The sequence below is a fragment of the Leptidea sinapis genome, chromosome 35 (assembly GCF_905404315.1).
Source record: "Leptidea sinapis chromosome 35, ilLepSina1.1, whole genome shotgun sequence".
In the NCBI taxonomy this organism is placed as follows: Eukaryota; Metazoa; Arthropoda; class Insecta; order Lepidoptera; family Pieridae; genus Leptidea; species Leptidea sinapis.
In genome coordinates, this window is record NC_066299.1 from 6,479,750 (window position 1) to 6,498,851 (window position 19,102).

Sequence of the window (19,102 nt, forward strand, 5' to 3'; positions counted from 1 at the left end):
GCCTAGAGGAAAGAGTTGTGAATTTCTTTGTGAGTAAAGTAGATTACCTTGAGCAGAAAACAATTCAGAAGAGTACACAGTTTCAGAGCAACTGTATAATAATAAAATATTATACAGAAAAAAAGTACATGATAATACCAAAATATTATATATTAAAAATGTAATTGATTAGAAAACATCTCCTAAGGACTCTTCTACAAACTTCTTATATATAGACATAAACTTAGCAACAAAGGCTTCTAAATGGAATATTGCTTTATTACCCAGTCTCATTCTATGCTCAAACATAGCTGCATAACTTGCTACCTGGCATTTCATAGCTATATCACAATTCCTTACAAGTTCTTTAAGCAGTCCAGCAAAAATCATGTCAGGGGGCACTCCATGTATAATTAATTCATATAGCTTTTGTCGCACCTCTCCAAGTTTCTTAGGTGACTGTTCTGAGAGTATCATTGAAGCAGTTTCTCTTATAAACTGCTGCCAATCTGGTTCAGGAATTTTCTGGTCTGATTTAAATGGATACTGTTGAACTTTACATGCTTCACACATTAGGAGAGCTCTCCGTAAATTTCGGTCAGCACATTTCGCAATCTGCATTCCCAACTCAGATGGCAAACTTAGGCCTTCTTTTTTGCATACATTGTGCAGAACATTTGCAATTTCATTTTCTGTAGGAGCAGGCACTCTGATTGTCAAACATCTTGATCTAATTGCTGGAATAACACGTGATATAGAGTTTGCTATGAGTATGAGACGACAAGTTGCTACATATTTTTCCATAGTTCTACGTAAAGCATGCTGAGCATCTTTTGTCAAATCATCCACTTCATTTAAAATTATAACTTTAAATTCTCTTTGTCCTGATGAATCAATTTGGTGTGTTTGTGCGACATTCTTCACAAGGTCCATGATGACAACTCGATCATGTATACCCACATCAGTTGGATTTACTTCAATGTGATAATTACTGCTAACAGTCATAATTTCAATTTTCTTGTTAGAAGGTGTAGTAAAATGCATTGTTTCTTGACGCAACCGTTCCACGCCTGAACCATATAATTCCCGCAACAAGCACATAATCCTGGTTTTTTTGCCAGCTCCCGAAGGTCCATAGACCAAAAGATGGGGGAAATCACCTTGTTGAACAAGACTTTTCAGGCGAACAGCTTGGTCTTTGTGATAATCCAATTTCATCAAATCTTTTGGCCGATGTCTATCCACCCAAAGGCTCATGTTTGATATTTTACTAACTGATGAATGAATGGAGAATGGACCTTAATAAAAATTTAATGTGCACTCTTTAGATCAATGATATTATTGAACGTAGTGTTTAAATTCTTTTTGGATATTATTATATAAATCCGTCAATTTATCCAAAAAATTGTCCAAAATGAATATTTACATTACCAAGCAAATTATAGCAGTTAGCTTATCTTCTTGTTTTATTTTATTGTCGACTTTGGATTTTGGCGGCATCCAGTTGTCAACTTGACGGCAGAATCAGAATATCCGTCAGTTGTCACTTGTCTAATGTCTTGAGTTATTTCATAGATGAAGTAGGTAGGTACGACTGTAATGTAACAATCACCGATTGGCAATCATTACCAACCATAGAGAATACACTACAAAATGATGAGAAATGTCGCTTGTATGAACTCGTACTTTGAACACAACATCGCATCATATTTCCTTCCATTCAACTTAAAGTTGCTTCTGATGTTGAATAAATAGTGGATATTTCACATGTTTCACAAAAATATTCGCTTATTTTTATAGACGCAAATAAAATTAAACAAAAATATATCTGTGCAGCGCTGTCAAGTTTCTGGAGATTGGGTCAGAAAATAACCATATATATTATGCTCGAAATTATAAAATTCATTTTTAATGTTTTTAATAGTCGGTATGTATAATTTATTTACATCGTTAATTAAAAATTATTACATTATTATCTAATTTTTTTTTTCGTTTTGTTTTTTTGAAATTGCGCGTAGAGTTAGTTATTCAATTTTGTCACAACATAGAACATAAAGGATAGATTTAGTAGTGTAAATATGCAAAATGGAACACGAGAGCTGCATACATGCGCAAACGCTAGAAGTAGCCGCCTTTTTATGACCAGTGACACAAATAAAGAAAAGTTGAAAGGTTTCAAAGGAAAAAAAGCGCGGGAAACATCTAAATTGGCAGACGCGTTTTTTCTTGATATTTTTATTTATAATTAAAAAAGTGGATCAGTGAAGGTTTTTACGACATAAAAGTATTTATTTAATAGTTGTAACATATTTATTTTATTATTTTATTTATATAGTGTACTTTTTGGAATCTGGTAAGAGTTTCTTTTATTATGGGGCTTGATCCCCCGGACGACCCTGGCGGTCCAGGGCCTGGACCTGGACCGCCTGTAGGATGTAATGTCGTAATCGACGATTCGTCAATGGATACTGAAGATGGACTAATTCCTCTCTCAGAGAGAAAACGATCGAAACCAACAAAAAAACACTCTAAATCAAAGAAAACTAAAGCTGGAAAATTGTCTTCTCTAATTAGCGAAAATCTAACGAGCAAACAATGTTACCACCCAAAATTCACGTCTCACCAGTTAATACTTCTGCTGCTACACAACCCACTGGTTCAGGTCACTCACAACCACAAATAATTAGAAAATATGTTCGCACAGATTCAGGCCCTTTCACGGTACATGTACAAAGATTAACAACATCCCCTAATGATCACCCCAGTTTGGAAAAGATTTAAAAAAATATAATATAAAAATATTGTTAATGGCAGCTTGAAGCGTATCGGCAGGAACTGAGTGTCCTTGTCTTTTACAAACTATGAGGATGCCAATTTGTTTACAGAGAACTCGGCAATAACTAGTCTCTGCTATAAAATATTCATACCAAGTTTCACTGTTACTAGAGTTGGTATAGTGAAAGGTGTGCCCCAAGATTGGTCAGAGGAGGATATCCAGGAAAACATTACTATTCCTATAGGATGTGGACAAATATTAAAAGTGAGGCGAATTAAAAGAAAAAATGTTACTGATGGTACTACCTTATTTTCTAATACTAACATAGTTGTTTTGATGGTCAAATTTTACCTAAAAGGGTTTACATGTGCTATACATCTCTTCCTGTTGAATTATACATTTTTCCTACCATCCAGTATATATACAGTGGCTATAATTGCTGCAAATTTGGTCACATTAAAATACAATGCAGGTCAAAGTCACATTGCTTTAAATGTGGGGACGAACACCCCTCAGACACTTGTGCTAATGTCTCTGAAAATACTCACTGTCTCCACTGCACTGGTCGTCACTTTGCCACTAGTAAGCTATGTCCAGAATTCGCTAGACAACAAAAAATTAAAGTTTCAATGGCCCAGAGTTGCATATCATATGCAGAGGCAGCTAAAATCCATCCTCCATCTTCAAAACCTTATAATGATGTAGTAGCTTCTTCCCCTCCCCAATCTGGAAATAAAAATCATCCTTCTTCAAATTTTAGTTCACATGTACCTCCTACACCAAACAGTGGGCATACAAAAACTGTGTTTATTCAATGTCGTGTTCCTCCTTAACAAATTGGAGGATATGACCGTACCATGCATGAATCAATTAATAATGAATACAATAATCATAATTCCCAAATACCTGATGGTTGTGTGTTGAAACAAAGATCAAATACAATTCCACAACAATCAATTGCAGAATTAATTTTGGAACTTATTAAATTACTTTCTAATTCTAGTAATTCATTCTCTGGTGATAAATCTTTACCGTCCAACGCTGCCAATTCATTATTGACATCTTTAAACCAAATCTTTAATTATGGACCACAAAATCCTTCAGTGGAACTGCAGGAGTGTAATAAGCAAAAAAACTGATATTATTTACTTACTAAATAAATATAAACCTATGGCTATGTGTCTCTCTGAGACATGGTTAAACCAGAGTTTTCTTTTAGGATTTCTGGTTTTGTTACTGTGAGAAATGATAGACTTGATGGGTATGGCGGAGTGGCCATACTTATTAGTAAAGCTTTCTCAAATAAGATTTTTTCACTCCCTCCTCTCAGTGATGGCATTAATCCCATCGCTGTGATTGTAAATAAAATTTGTATAATATCTGTGTATATACCTCACCCTTCTTCTGTTTTATATAATGAGTTTAGTCAATTACTTGCTACCTTACCTGGCCCATTTTTAGTACTTGATGATTTCAACTGTCAAAATCAATCATGGGGCAGTTCTAACACTAATTATTATGGTGAATTGATGACAGATATTTTAGACTCTCATAATGTATGTATATTGAACAATGGAACTCCAACTCGACATACTGGTCCCCATGAAAGCTCCTGACTTGCTCTTTGCTCTCTAAGTTTGGCCTCACTGCTATCCTGGAGTGTACTTGACAATTCTTATGGCAGTGATCATATACCGGTTGTTCTTACTTTACCTATATCTTGTCCACCTTCTAATGTAAATCACATTTCTAAATTAAAACATAAACTGCCAGATGACTGGAGTTCATATAAAAATTATGTTTTACAAAAACTATCTAACCTTCCTATTGTTAGTGGTGGTAATGAAACAAAATGTGCAGACGAGTTTACCAAAATATTAATTGATGCTGCTAACACTTTATTTCCATTACGAGGTAATACACAAGGTAAAATTCCATTTCCTCCTTGGTGGGATCATGAGTGCACTACAGCTATCAAGCAGCGGAAGGAGGCTGAGAAAAAATATTGTTCCATGATGACTGCAGAGAATTTTGTAATTTATAACCAAATAGCTAATTCCACTCGCAAGCTCCTCAAACACAAGAAATTTGAGGGTTGGCGGAAATTTTGTGAGTCTTTAAATCCAGATGTTTGTCCATCAGTTGTTTGAAAAAATATAAGAAGATTTAAATCAGCTTTCTATTCACACTCATCTACTACATTATCTATTGAACTAGCCGACAATTTTATGGACAAGCTAGCTCCTTCTTCCGCTCCCGCCATTAAAAATGCCCCGTGTTGTATTCCTTTTTCTGTAGCTTGTAGTTATACAGACCTTAATGCTCCCTTTTCTTTTTCTGAACTAAAAGGGGTGCTGTCTTATATAAAAGACTCATCGCCAGGTGAAGATGGCATCACATACTCTTTCTTGATAAACTGTAGTGACACTTCCTTGAATTATTATTTGAGTATTATTAATGCTATTAAGGAGACTGGTAATATTCCTTCTTCTTGGAAAACCCAAACCATAATTCCCATATTAAAACCAAACAAACCAGCTTCTAATATTTCATCTTTTCGTCTAATAGCGCTATCGTCTGTCCTTGCCAAAATATCTGAGCATCTTGTTAAAAATAGGTAAGAATTTTTTATTGAAAATAATAACATGTTGACAGCCAATCAGCTTGGATTTAAAAAGGGCCGGAGCGCCATAGACAATATAAGTATTTTTTTGTCGGATATTCGATTAGCTTTCTCAAATAATGAGTCGGTTCTTGCGGCCCTTTCTTGATATCAGCTCAGCTTATGATAATGTACTGATTTCAGTACTGCATGATTTATCATCAATATGCTTTCTGAGAAATGTATTAAATTACAATGGTACTCAACTATCAAGGCTTGTATGGAGAGGCCTGACACAGGGGTCGGTCCTAAGTCGTTTGCTGTACAATGTTTTGCAATATGCTGATGATCTTCTTTTATATAACTCGGACAGTTCTGTAGTAAATGCTAGTAATCGCTTAACTACTACTCTTAGTAAACTAAATGACTGGTTGAATGTCAATGGCTTAGAATTGTCAGTTAGTAAAAGCACTGTGGTTCTATTTGGTGTACTTTATAGGAATTATCCTATACCCGTAAAGTCTGAATCAAAATTCCTAGGAGTTATTTTAGATTCCAAACTTACTGGAGTGCCTTACTGTGATTATATTGTTACTAAATGTGAAAGAAACTTAAATATGATGAGGTGTCTAACCGGTGTCTGGTGGGGTGCCCATTCTTTTACCTTGCGTCTTATTTACAACGCCCTTATTCGTAGCTTACTAGATTATACCACTTTTATTTAGAGCCATGTAGTGCAGTTGCTCTTAGCAAATTAGATTGTGTGCAGGCTAAAGCTTTAAGGATCATCCTTGGAGCTATGAAATCTAGCCCTATCAACGCTATGTAAATAGAGTGTGTTGAGCCACCTTTGTACTTAAGACGTAAATTTTTATCTGATAGGTATTTATTTAAAGCAATGCAGTTTTCTCATCATCCATTACGTGATAAACTTCAGCTCCTTTTAGAATTTATAGATACTTGTTCATACTGGTCCCATAAATCTCCCCCGTACAAGCGCCGATGTTTAGCACATATTGTTACCCTACTTTTGATACTAAATATAAGGCACTAATAAATAATCTCTCCGGATGTTAGGATCAATCCAGATATTCCAAGAAATCAATTGGAAGCTCCTTAATATGTAAACATATTAAAAGAAAATGAGTTTACGGACTTTCATTATATATATAGTGATGCTTCTAAGCACTCACCAGATGGCATAGTTGGGGTTGGAGTTTTCCATTTTCAGTATAATATTGTCCAGAAAACAAAACTTCCCCCTGAATCATCTGTATTTTCCGGAGAATGTCTTGGTCTGTTTAAATCTGTTGAATATATACTTCTTGCTAAACTTAAGAAATCCATTATATTTACAGACTGTATGAGTGCCTTACAAGCTCTATCTAGGTGTCCATTCAAGTCTGTCCCAATTAACCATGTTATTTTAAAAATTCGAAACCTGCTAGTGACATGTAATGAAAAAGGCTATAAAGTGGTGTTTTCCTGGGTACCAGCTCACTCTGGCATTTTTGGAAACGAATGATCTGACCAGCTTGCCAACGAAGCTATTTCATGCGGACATATGGCAGATTATTAAAACAATGCCCATGATATGTGTACATTGCAAAAATATTCCCTTCAGGAATTTTGTAGAGTGGCATGGTTGATCTCTAGCAAGTTAAAGGGTAAAACATTTGCTAGAATTCAAAACTGTATTCCGTCAAAGCCATGGTTCTCAGGTTTGGTGTTGAGCAGGAGAGTGACGTGTATCTTGACGCGTATGCGTTTGGGCCACGTTTGCTCTCCTGTTCAACTGGCGAAATTTGGAATTGTGAATAGTGATCTGTGTGAATGTGGTGAGTTGGGTGACCTGAACCATATATTTTTATCATGCCCAAAACATAACCGGGAATCGTTATACCCGGGTCTTATTCAGTGCCATATCCCACTTCCTACTTCTGTTGACATCCTCTTATCCTCTGATAAACCTTGTGTACATAATCTTCTTTCCTCATTTATCCTATTAAATGATATTAAACTGTAAATAAGTAATAAGTATTCCATTAAATATTATTATACTACTATTATATTACTATCATTTCCTGATCCTATTAAAAATTTCGTTAGTTATTTTCTATTTTTTTTTCTAAGTAAATAAGTTTCCTCCGTTTTAAAAAGAAATAAAGAAAAACTTGGCAAAGGCTCAATCGCTTAACGCGCAGAGCCAATAAACCACGAAGAAGAAGAAGGTTTCAAAGCGAGTGACAGCTGACAAAGCTTTCATTTTCGGGCCAACTGACAGATGGTAATTGGTACTATACTCTACAGTCTTCTGAAAACGTCACTATAAATCGTCTGTCCCACCCCTGGTTACTCAGTTCATAGGTAGGTACCTACTGACAGCATACAGGCCTACGCCATACTAAGACATGAGTATATCACTTTACAAGTTGACACTTGACACTTGAAGTTGGAAGCGTTTTACTTTGAATTCATTACAGGCATTTTGTAATTGTTGTTTATTTATATTGAAAAATGATTATGAAACAGAACTATTCAATAATGTAATAAGTTTTTTTTGTTATCGGTTTGCAGAAAATTGAGCCAATATAATATTTGCTGCACGGCTATTTACTTATTACAATAGTTAATATGGTGTTTGTAGTTCTTATTGTTATACAGACAATTCTGTTTTTGAATAGAGCTATTTGTGATGAATTTAATTTGTCCGGTGAAGCTGGTCAAGCCTATGCATTGGAGGTTCACGTGGGACATCCACCACAAAAGGTATATACTTTGAAACATTATGTCTGGCTGACTGACCCTTCCATGAATATTGATTTCACTCAAGGGTTTCAGAAGCACTAGAAGTGCTGATGGGTATTTTGTTACACTTTAACATTAGGGCTTAAAGAGATGAACCGTTTGATATCTTATAGTATATAGTCATAAAATATATCATCTTTATTTTCAGCTTAATGTCCTAGTTGACACTGGAAGTGCAACACTAGCTATTGCTTCATATCCTAGAAAAGAAAACGACATTTACTTTCACACAGTCAGCTCCAGCAGTTTGATCAATAGCGGCAAACAGGTAATTTGATTGAGAGGATTAAGAATCTCAATTATAACTGATTGATTTAATTTCGAAAGCAGTACTGAACTTTTGAATAATGACATAAAAAATGATAATTTACATTGCAGGTTCAAGCTAAATACTCACAAGGAAATTGGAGTGGACATTTAGCGTCTGATTTCATATCATTTCCATCACTGCATTTAGTACCTGAAGTCAGAAGTGATATTGCTCTGATAACTAAAAGCCATAAGTTCTTTATGAATGGATCTGGATGGCAGGTAATCCCTCATAAACATGCAATATATAACTCTGTGACTGAACTGTGTGATGAAATAATTTGAAAGTACTATTTTCAATAGTACTAAGTCAATTAAATAAAATATTTAACTGAGAGAGTGCACTTTCATGATACAAATATACATAAAATATCCACATTTATATACATCCCCAAAACGCATAAGTTACTGTGAATACAACTAAAAATACTTCATAGTATAAAAATAACTACCTACCAAAAAGCACAAGTACAAATTTTCCACAGCACTAAGTTTATTCTTGATATATTCTCTTTTCAGTAAATCACCAAGCTCACTGTAAAATGTACACCTTGGCTTAGGTTGGAAGGAGTGAAGCAAGTACTCCCAAGCTATTTAATGAATAAATTTTACTGTTACAAAATCTTATTAAAAACAAGAGGCACACTGACTTTGTTGCCCCCATTCTTCTCACATTACCATATCCATTCAAATGGGTTGTTCAATAAGATTCTAGGCAAACAAATCACCTCATATAAAGCACATTTTTTTGTACAATAAATATGTTGGTAGTGGCCCAATTTGCTTGTGAATTTGCCTTTTTGTATTAGTTGCAATAATGCCTCTGGCATGAGACTCAGTCATGCCAGAGTTTGGCGAGTCAACATCTCCTGAGGATGTCTAGTGTAGAGGCAAAACATGTGTCGAACTGCTTGAAGACAAATATTGGTGGAATTAAGACTCATAAAACTCAAAACATTTGGATAATTATGGATTACTGCAAAATATTTATTCTAAATAAATTATAAAAAAATCTTGTCCCTATGCTGCAATGTACGCCATGTGGTGTCGGCTTTTCGTGAAACATCAAAAAGGTATCCCACTGTTAACTAACACAACCACTACCACAGTGTATAGGAAATTTCCTCTTCACTGTGGTAGTGGGTTACAACTCACATTTATCCTGCAATCTGCCTGCAGTTTGCATTACAACAGCTGCTGTAACAATCTACCTATTTTATTTATGGATTTTCAGGGTCTTCTTGGCTTGGCATATCTACCTGTAGCTGCATGGGGCGATAATGCAGTTGTTGGTCCCTGGCTTGATTTTGTGGATAAAATTCAAAAGAAGCCAATGTCTTTTCTTCTGAAGTTATGTGGAACTCAAAGCCAAACTAATGCGACACATTATGGAAGTTTTAAAATGTTTGGTTAGTAGAGAAATAATAATAATTTATGCTTAAAAATTCTACTGTATATATAGTAGTATTATCTGTGTGTGTAATGTGATTTTGTACATATTATTATCATAGTATGTACAAAATCACATTTCAATCACCACAAAAAATGTGATCAAATCAAAGTCCTGTTCCATAAATAATAGATAATAAGAAAAGTAAGTAAAGTGAGTAAAGCCAACTTTCATTGTTAATAACCAATAGGTTGGGGAAAAAGTTGCTTCACATTTTATATGAAAATTCAAGGAATTTTCTTTTCTTTGATTACTTTTTGCCAACTTGTAAGTAGTGACATGATCCCCTTGCTGTATACATTTTGGGACTTCTGATCAAAAAGCATGACATGTACATAGTTTTGGTAGGCCTTTTGTGATTTTAACCAGACACTGCTTTAAAATTCTGAATAGACGGTAAGTTACAAGTGAAAATGTAAAGGTCAGGGGCTGTATGCCGGATGCATTAACATCTCAAACTTTCCCTAGCCAAACTCTTAATTTTTTCTGAGTGGCTAAAGACACAGTATATATTATATACACTAAAGCAGTAAAGAAACTACACACAAACATTCGTAACGTCACCTACACACAGATGCAGGTCTCAACAAGGTAATATAGATAAGCGGATATTATGCCTGCATGACTGAAGCTTCCTTGTCCATGTTTATCCTTATTGTATAAACTAATAACTCTTAGTTTTTCATTACTTTGTTTCAGGTGATGACAATGTGAAACCAGACAATAATTTTGTATTCAGAACACCTATTCTTAGAAAACGATGGTATGAAGTTGGTGTGCTATCAGTCCGGTTATTGAATTATACTAACACCAAAAAAGATGTTATAAATAATATGGAGAAAGACAGAAATGATACTCATGGAGTTAGTAATATTGATATAGAAAGTTGCAGAGAATTAAATAGTGAGAAAAGTATAGTAGATAGTGGCACAACTAGTATTACATTGCCAAACAAAATTTTTAGACAGGTTTGTAAATGAAAATAAATATATCTACTAGGTTCCGTAGCCAAATGGCAAAAAATGGAACCAGTATAGATTCGTCATGTCGGTCTGTCTGTCCGTCCGTCCGTATGTCACAGTCACTTTTTTCCGAAACTATAAGAACTATACTGTTGAAACTTGGAAAGTGGATGTATTCTGTGAACCAAAATAAAAAATCACACACAAAAAAAAAACAATCAAATTTGGGGGTTCCCCATACTTAGAACTGATACTCAATTTTTTTTTTCAAATCATCAAAACCGTGTGGGGTATCTATGGATATGTCTTGAAAATGATATTGAGGTTTCTAATATCATTATTTTCTAAACTGAATAGTTTGCGCGAGAGACTCTTCCAAACCGGTTAAATGTGAACCCCCCCTGTAACTAAAATAAGAGAATTATTAAACTATAAAAAATATATTATGATGTACATGCAAACTTCCACCGAAAATTGGTTTGAACGAGATCTAGTAAGTAGTTTTTTTAATACGTAATAAACTGTAAACCGCAATTTACCTTTCATTCAATAAACTCAAATATTATTACTATTAAGGAACTTTTATATTATTGTACTTGCTGCTACGGAACCCTTCATTGGCGAGTCCGACTCGCACTTGGCGCTTTTTGTATATTCTGTTTGAGTTGATGATGAAGCGATATTAATACAGAATGCAATATGTATTTGTGATATTTCCATGTTGTCTACCTAATTGTAAACACTGTGGCTATATTAACTGGTGTAGCCATATTAATATTTTTTCGAGATTAATATTATATCACAATGGGGTGTTAGAGAAAACAAATGCAGTGTTTGCCATGCAATAAATAGGTATGGAGCCATCGGTCACTTCAAAAGTGAAATGAATGCACTTTCATTTATTTTAACTTCAAATACTGAAGATAATTATCATATTATTTACTAGCTGGCCCGGCAAGTGTTGTTTTGCCATATTAATTATTTTTAGAGTTAGACTGTTTCTTGGACATTGCAACCTTAATTTATTTATCTAAAATAAACGTAGCTTAAGTTACTCCTTATTACATCAGCTACCTGTCAATAAGTCTCGTCAAAATTGGTCTATTCACTTCAGAAATTAGCCGAAACAAACAGACAGACGGACAGATATACAAAAGTTGTAAAAATGTTATTTTGTTGTATGTACAGTATATATATTCATATACATGTAGTCAAAAACGGTTATTTCAATATTACAAACAGACACTCCAATTTTATTTATATGTATAGATTTAATTAATATTTCAGGTTGTTGATGAACTCAAAGGTGCAGCTCAAAACTCAAATATGCTGATTTTAGATGAGTTTTGGTATCGGGGAGAGGTAAAGAAATAATATTAAATACACTGTCATCCAATTTAATCACATCTTGCCCTATCTGTCATAGTCTTGACATAGCCTGACTGACTAGACTCTGCCTTCTTCCACTTCTGTTATTAAAATCTTCATGAAACAATCTAAATTAAAAAAGCAACTTATTCAGTTCTTTTTCGTATTTGTTATAATTAGGCACTAAACATTATGTCAAAATGAAATTATTAACTAATATAATTAAAAACACATAGTTTTTGATGCTGTTTTATTGATATTTTTGCAAAATATAAGCAAATAAAATTATCCAGGTACACTAACGAAACAACTAACTTATGAGTGATGACTTTTGCAACTACTAGTAGAAAAAGGTGTTTAAGACTTGTCAGGTCTTTATTTTATGACATCCTTGTTCATTCATACTTTGTTGTGCAAGTCTAAACTGTAAAAGATGTAGTTAACAATGCTCTGTGTTTAAAATATACATGCGATGAAACCACTTCAAAAATACTTATTCAATACCTGTTCAATATATACTCCAGAATACTTACACTGTATATTATTCTAAGTAATCAAAGGATGAGTTATTATTCAACCAGCAATTGTAAGTGTTTTTTTATTCAAATTTTTTTGTCACAAAATTAAAACTGTTACCTAAAACAAATTTCTTACAAAACATAGTGAGTATCATTGAAGTTGTTGTATGTAAGTACATGTAATTAATTTTTCATATTTTATATAATTTGTACTATAATTAAATTATCAAAAATCTATTGAACATAAACAATATTACAATTAATAAACTTGGTGTAAAGTTATACCCGAGAATAAACCAAGAATATGCAAAATGTTTACAAATAGACATCTTGTTGATGATTGGTTTATTCAGACATAACTTTTCCCGCTTTTATTAGCATGGCTGCTTGACATTCGGAAAACTTCAGAATTATCATTGTATTGACAGTTCTGTCAGCGAAATAGTCAACATTTTGCATATTCTTTTGGTTTATTCATGTGTATAATTTTATACCAAGATTATTTGTAAGGTATATCTTTTTGTAAATCAACAGAGTGATCTACGTTTTTGAAACAGTCACATGACCAATACAATAGCACAATATAACATTATGAGTTTGTGTATCTGGGTTCAAAGTTTACGAGAGATGGAAAGTATGAGAGTGATATTGAAAGAACAGTGAATGTAGGAAACATGGTGAATGGAGCTTTGCACTCCTTTATGAACAGGCAGTAGGTTTCTAACAAGGCTCGTTTGTCTGTGCATGAGTGGGTGTTTGTTCCAACACTCATGTACGGAAGTGAAAGTTGGGTATGGCAGAAGTTAGAATAAATGGAGTTGAGATGAGAGTGTTGAGAAGTATGATAGGAGTTAAACTGAGTGACAGTATCAGAAATAGTGAGATAAGGAAACGTTGTGGTCTGAAAGAAGATGTTGTGGCAAAAATTGAGAAAGGTATGCTGAGATGGTTTGGCCATGTCGAGAGAATGAATGGAGGACGATTGCCGAAAAAAGTGTATAAGGCCAGTGTTAATGAAAGTGCTTTGGAAGGGATAGACCAAGGCGGACCTTTCGAGACCAAATCAGGGACGTCTTGACAAAAGGCCAGGTCAAGAGTACCCTAAACCAAAGAGCATGTATGAAAGGAATAATGAAAGTGGACGAAGCGAAACAAGTATGTAAGGATTGTAGCAAGTGGAAAGAAGTGGTCTCTGCCTACCCCTACGGGAAAGAGGCGTGATTATATGTATGTATGTAATATAACATTAACATGATGTACTGACTTGACAATAAATTTCAGGCAGCTTGTTGGCCAGAACCTCAGGAGTGGTCATTACCCTGGATTGGAATCGATCTACTCAGCTACGAAGCTGATAACCAATATTTTACATTGGAAATACCATCACAGGTACACATTACTCTATCTTTAACCTAGTCGATAATTCACATTAAAAATATCATTAGTATTTTTCCAAAAATAACAATAATCGTATCTATAATTAGATTAACTAATTAGTTTTTGAAGTCTGTTGTTTTTTGATATTTTTTTTGATATTTTCTCGACGTCATAAAATCACCTGTTATTTAATAGTATAACCTGACCTGACCTGAGACTCACCTGGATCTGGACACTGAAAAAGGCCGACAGAGATCGAATAGACTCCTTTGAAATGTGGTACTGGAGAAAAATGCTACAGATTCCATGGACCGCCTTTAGCACCAACGTGTCTATTCTGAGAGAGCTTAATGTCAAAAATAGATATTCCACTATATGCCTTCGTAGGGTGCTGGAATTCTTCGGACATATTGCTCGTAAAGAGGGTCACAATCTAGAACAGCTGATGGTGACAGGCTAGTAGATGGCAAACGTCCCAGAGGACGCAGTCCCACGGGATGGTCGGACCAAATACGATCTTCTCTGAACATTAACTTCCACAACCACGAGGAGAAGGATTTAATAGTATAATAATATGTAGGCGAAAATAATTATTCATTCACATGATTAGAATTAAAGAATTAATTGACGCTTAGGATCAATAACATTGCCTGGGGATTGTAATATAAACAAGTTATATCGGTAGCATCTGTCGTTAACTCTGGTTTTATAATAAGTTTACGATTTATTAGTTTGTCAATATATTTGCTTGTTTATTATAAAGTTGTAACATACCTATATTTTATTAAATTTTGAAATATGAAAGAGTCAAAGAGAGGTACTTTAAAAGAAAAGTATGGTGGTTTAGGCTAGGTATTTAACTCCATGCATACAATAGGAGAAGTTTACGTACCTGCGCTATTTATTTGGAACGTAACATTGCATCATGGTGTACAGTGAATTATTCACTATATCTCAGTTCTTTGTAATTATTATTACGGGTACTCACGATATAATATAATTAGGAAATAAGATCAAAAAGGGTTTTTAAGCTAATAAGAATAAATTTCAAACAACACAAAGACTAATATTCGAATAGAAATCGGGCAGAGTAACGTCCTAACTAGTCAACAAAATGCAGATGACTGTGCGAAGACAGATATTGCAACAGGTTCCCTCCAATATTCAAAAATTTTCTCCCATGACTTGCGCACCATCCTGAAACCCAAGATGCATGAGAGTTGGTCCAACATTTGGCAAGTTTCCAAAAACTCTAAAGGCAAATTTTATGGAGATCTACAACCCGTAATTCCTCAGAAACCTTGGTTCTCCAAATTTAAAATTCCCAACAAGTCAGTGATTTCAACTATTTGTCGTTTACGTTTTAATCATGCTTGTATCCCAGTATTTTTGGCTAAACTAAGAATTAGGGACAATTCCTTGTGTGAATGTGGTCTAGATGGGGGAAACGTGGATCATTTATTCTTCAATTGTCCTTTAACGCAACCTTCTTTGTACAATTTCCCCGCCCAACTTCCTTTAAATGTCTCCTCTCCCTCTCCTAGTTTTCACTCCTTTTGTATATATTTTGTGTAAATATATTAAAATAAATAAGATTAAGTTGTAAATAGCACTAAGTATTTATATCAAATAATTTAAGTAATTATATTTGTGTATGTCCTTTACAGTCCTAACAGCATGTATATTTGTTTCAGGTATTAGAAAATAAAAGTTTTTTCAATCTTAAGCACCGATCACTACCATTAAAATTATTAAAAGAATACTCTAAGCTTGGTGGTCTACCTTAACGTGACATTGGCAAACTTGTGGTATACCTTCCACAGGAGCCATAGTATGAAGAATAGAATAGAACACTTTACAAAATTTGCTTGTATTTCTAAGAATATATTTTATTGATTTGATACCGATATTTCGATCCAATCGCATGAATCGCGGTCACGGCGGGACTGCAGGGGCGGCGAGAAACACTTGACACATTGACACATTGACACTTGACGCTAATAGTACATCAATCTGTCCACTTGGCGCCTAGTTCGTTTTGGTCTTTGATTCCCTAATTCACGACACACACTACTGAAGACGTCCATACTTTCGGGTCTTTTTGTTGCATTTGTACTGCAGAGAGAGCTAGCCTAAAACCATACTCCCTATTAAAATTGTTAGGATGTTTTTTACGTTCCGCGATGATAAAAGTTTAAAAACATGTCTCAGTTCTTATTTTTTATGCCTAGGTACAATGAATAATACGAAGTATGTGCCCGATTATACCGCATTTTTCCGTATTAGTCGTCGACGCGGTATCTTCGGTTGCCAACTCCTCAGCGGAAGACCGCTGAGTATCTTGCGCCCCTTCTTCTCAGGCATCAGTTTCCCAAGGGGTGGTAGTTTTTGACTTTCAATAAGTGATTTCATAACATCCTATTCTGAATAAAAATATTTGAATTTGTTGAAGGCAAACAGACCTTAGTGTGATTTCGGATGATAAATATAAAAAATGTTTAATCGGTAAACAAAAGTTGCATAAAAATCTTGTTTCAGAATTTTATGCGTGTAGTAACCGCAAATAACAACAGCGGAGGAACGGGCACAGTGTCTGAGTTTTGTTACAAGCTGGGCTTGGAAGCAAGTGGAAAGGAGACAGTGCTTGGTTATACTGCAATGGAAGGATTACAGGTACTTGGCTAACATATTATTGATATATTTTTGAAGTGATACTTTTTTGCGCGCATGAGGTTTAAATTTTTACGGATGAATCACAATAAAGTGACACGAGCATAGTGCCGCTAGTAAGTAGAACATCTTCCCTCCTAGCGTTGTATGATGCAGGTTTAGCGCGCCGCTGCGAGTAAGTAGGATACAACTCTAGTAGGGAAGATGTTCTACTTAGTAGTGGCGCTATGTGTTAGCGCTTGAAGTTTCGTTTCAAGTAGAACATCTCAAATACAACAACTAAATTTTAATTTCTAAATTAAATTAATAATTTCTAATATTGACAAAAATATTAGATTTCGAGAACAGCTAACTGTTTAGAGAACAGATTAATATAAATATAAACGAGATTTAAAAATTTGTTTTGTCAAAGAGGTTTCACTTCTGACTTGGACCCTTCTCTTTTACTCGCCTTACCACTTCCTTTTTCTTTCTTTGACCGTCATTCTTTTTCTTTATTTTTTTGTTTTATTGAAGAGAAGTACAAACGTACGTTAGGGTCACTTGATGTAAAGCTTCTCTCATTCCACGTATTGACGTACAAGAGTTTTCACCCTTTCCTTTTAGGGTCCTATTTGTTTTAGCAAAAGCTTGAATATTGTTTTCAATAAAAAATACAGATGAATTGAGAACCTCCTTTTTTGAAGTCGGTTAAAAATCAATTTTTATCCCCACGAAAACGTCGTCAGTAAGTCGTTTATAATTTTCATTAATCATAATTTCTAATTCTTAATCTGCGCTATCATTTCTAGGTACTATTTAATCGCTCAGCGGGCTGGATCGGCTGGCAAGAATCCGATTGTGGTTCAAACGCAAGGGTCACCGGTCCGTACAACGCGTCAACTTCACTACTGCTTGTATGTAGTCTAACGAGGCCCTTACCTGACGTCAATGTGTCTATCAAAGCGGCGCAGTGGACTTTGTGTGTTATATCTATAGTTGCCGCCGCTGTATTGGTATATCTGTTGGCACCGTGCGTCAAGATGTTTCTCATCAAACCACTGCCGATCGCTCAACAGATATCTTTGTCGCAAGCGGCGCTAGTTGAACAGGAGAACGCGTAATTTTGCCGTCCGAGGCCCAACCGTAAAAAAAATAGTATTATTTCTCTATTTCTCATGTGGTCTGCAGGCAGGTCGTACATAACGTATCATTTTTGACAAAAATATTATTTGTAATATTAAAGTAGCCGAAAGACAATCTGCTATCTCTTTTACATGGTATTGAGGTGATCGAGAATACCACGTGATTAAGCCACGCCCATATTATTTCAATGCTAACTGTTTTAGAATCATTAATAGGTTTACCTACACCCATGCTTTAAATCGTCTATTAAAGATTCTGAAACAGTTAGCTTATTGCCAACATTAAAACACCCAATGTTCTAATAACCATAACATCACCCAAACGAGTGTTGTAATGTTGTACTGAATTTCATAACAACACTCCTATTTTTTTTTTCATTCCCTTCATGCTCGAAGAGTTTTAACAGACAGCCACATTCTTATTGCTCGATGCGTGGCATCTGTATGAATTTCAAAAAAAGAACATTTTGGTTTACGCGTGTTCCACACCACCAGAACGTCGCGCGCCGTAAAAAAAAAGTAGGTTATTCGAATCCCCGCCATTTTTCTTCGATATTTTTATTATTTTGTTTAATGAGCGATTAATTTCCAAAAAAACATAATATTCAAGTGAATTTTAATTATTGCACTATACAAAATGTCAATTACTATCAAAATAAATAATTCTTTCATTAATACTTAGTTTATTTGTATATAATCAGTAATGGATGATATTAGGTTACTACTAGGACTGGCTTTAATGTTAGCAGTAAGCTAACTGTTTCAGAATCTTTTAGAGGATTCATATTTTGGGTGTAGATAAAGTCTTGTATGCAACTGTTGATAATTAGGTATTAAAACACTCATGTGATACTATTATCACACTCGGCTTTGCCTCGTGAGATAAATCCACATTCGTGTTTTAATACCCCTTGTTACACAACAGTTGCATAAATAACTATTAAAGCACGGGTCTAGATAAAATGACAATAATACATTGCGCTATGCGTTTGCTTGCGTTTACTGAATTGGTTTAGCGAAAACGTAGTTTCGGCATATTATGTACGTTGATATAATTGGGGTGGTAGTAATAATTTTTATAAGTAGGTAAACTCTGAATAAAATGCCTCAACAAAAAAAAAGTTGTGATTATTTATTAACAATTTATATCTTGTATTAT

General features: G+C 34.6%; 2 protein-coding genes across 2 annotated transcripts; one reads left to right on the forward strand and one right to left on the reverse strand.

Annotated features, from left to right (window-relative positions):
• Nucleotides 1-132: 132 nt before the first annotated feature.
• On the reverse strand, nt 133-1,509 carry LOC126975221 (replication factor C subunit 3). The gene has a single exon (XM_050823012.1). The coding sequence runs from the start codon at nt 1,234-1,236 to the stop codon at nt 169-171; it is 1,068 nt and encodes a 355-aa protein (XP_050678969.1). The 5' UTR covers nt 1,237-1,509; the 3' UTR covers nt 133-168.
• Nucleotides 1,510-7,825: 6,316 nt separating this feature from the next.
• Nucleotides 7,826-18,510, forward strand: LOC126975213 (beta-secretase 1-like). Its single transcript, XM_050823000.1, has 9 exons — nt 7,826-8,126; nt 8,314-8,433; nt 8,544-8,696; nt 9,709-9,883; nt 10,624-10,892; nt 12,174-12,248; nt 14,054-14,161; nt 16,688-16,822; nt 17,611-18,510. Exons 1-9 carry the CDS (start codon nt 7,992-7,994, stop codon nt 17,920-17,922), a joined length of 1,482 nt encoding a protein of 493 aa, XP_050678957.1. The 5' UTR covers nt 7,826-7,991; the 3' UTR covers nt 17,923-18,510.
• The last annotated feature ends 592 nt before the right edge of the window (nt 18,511-19,102 follow it).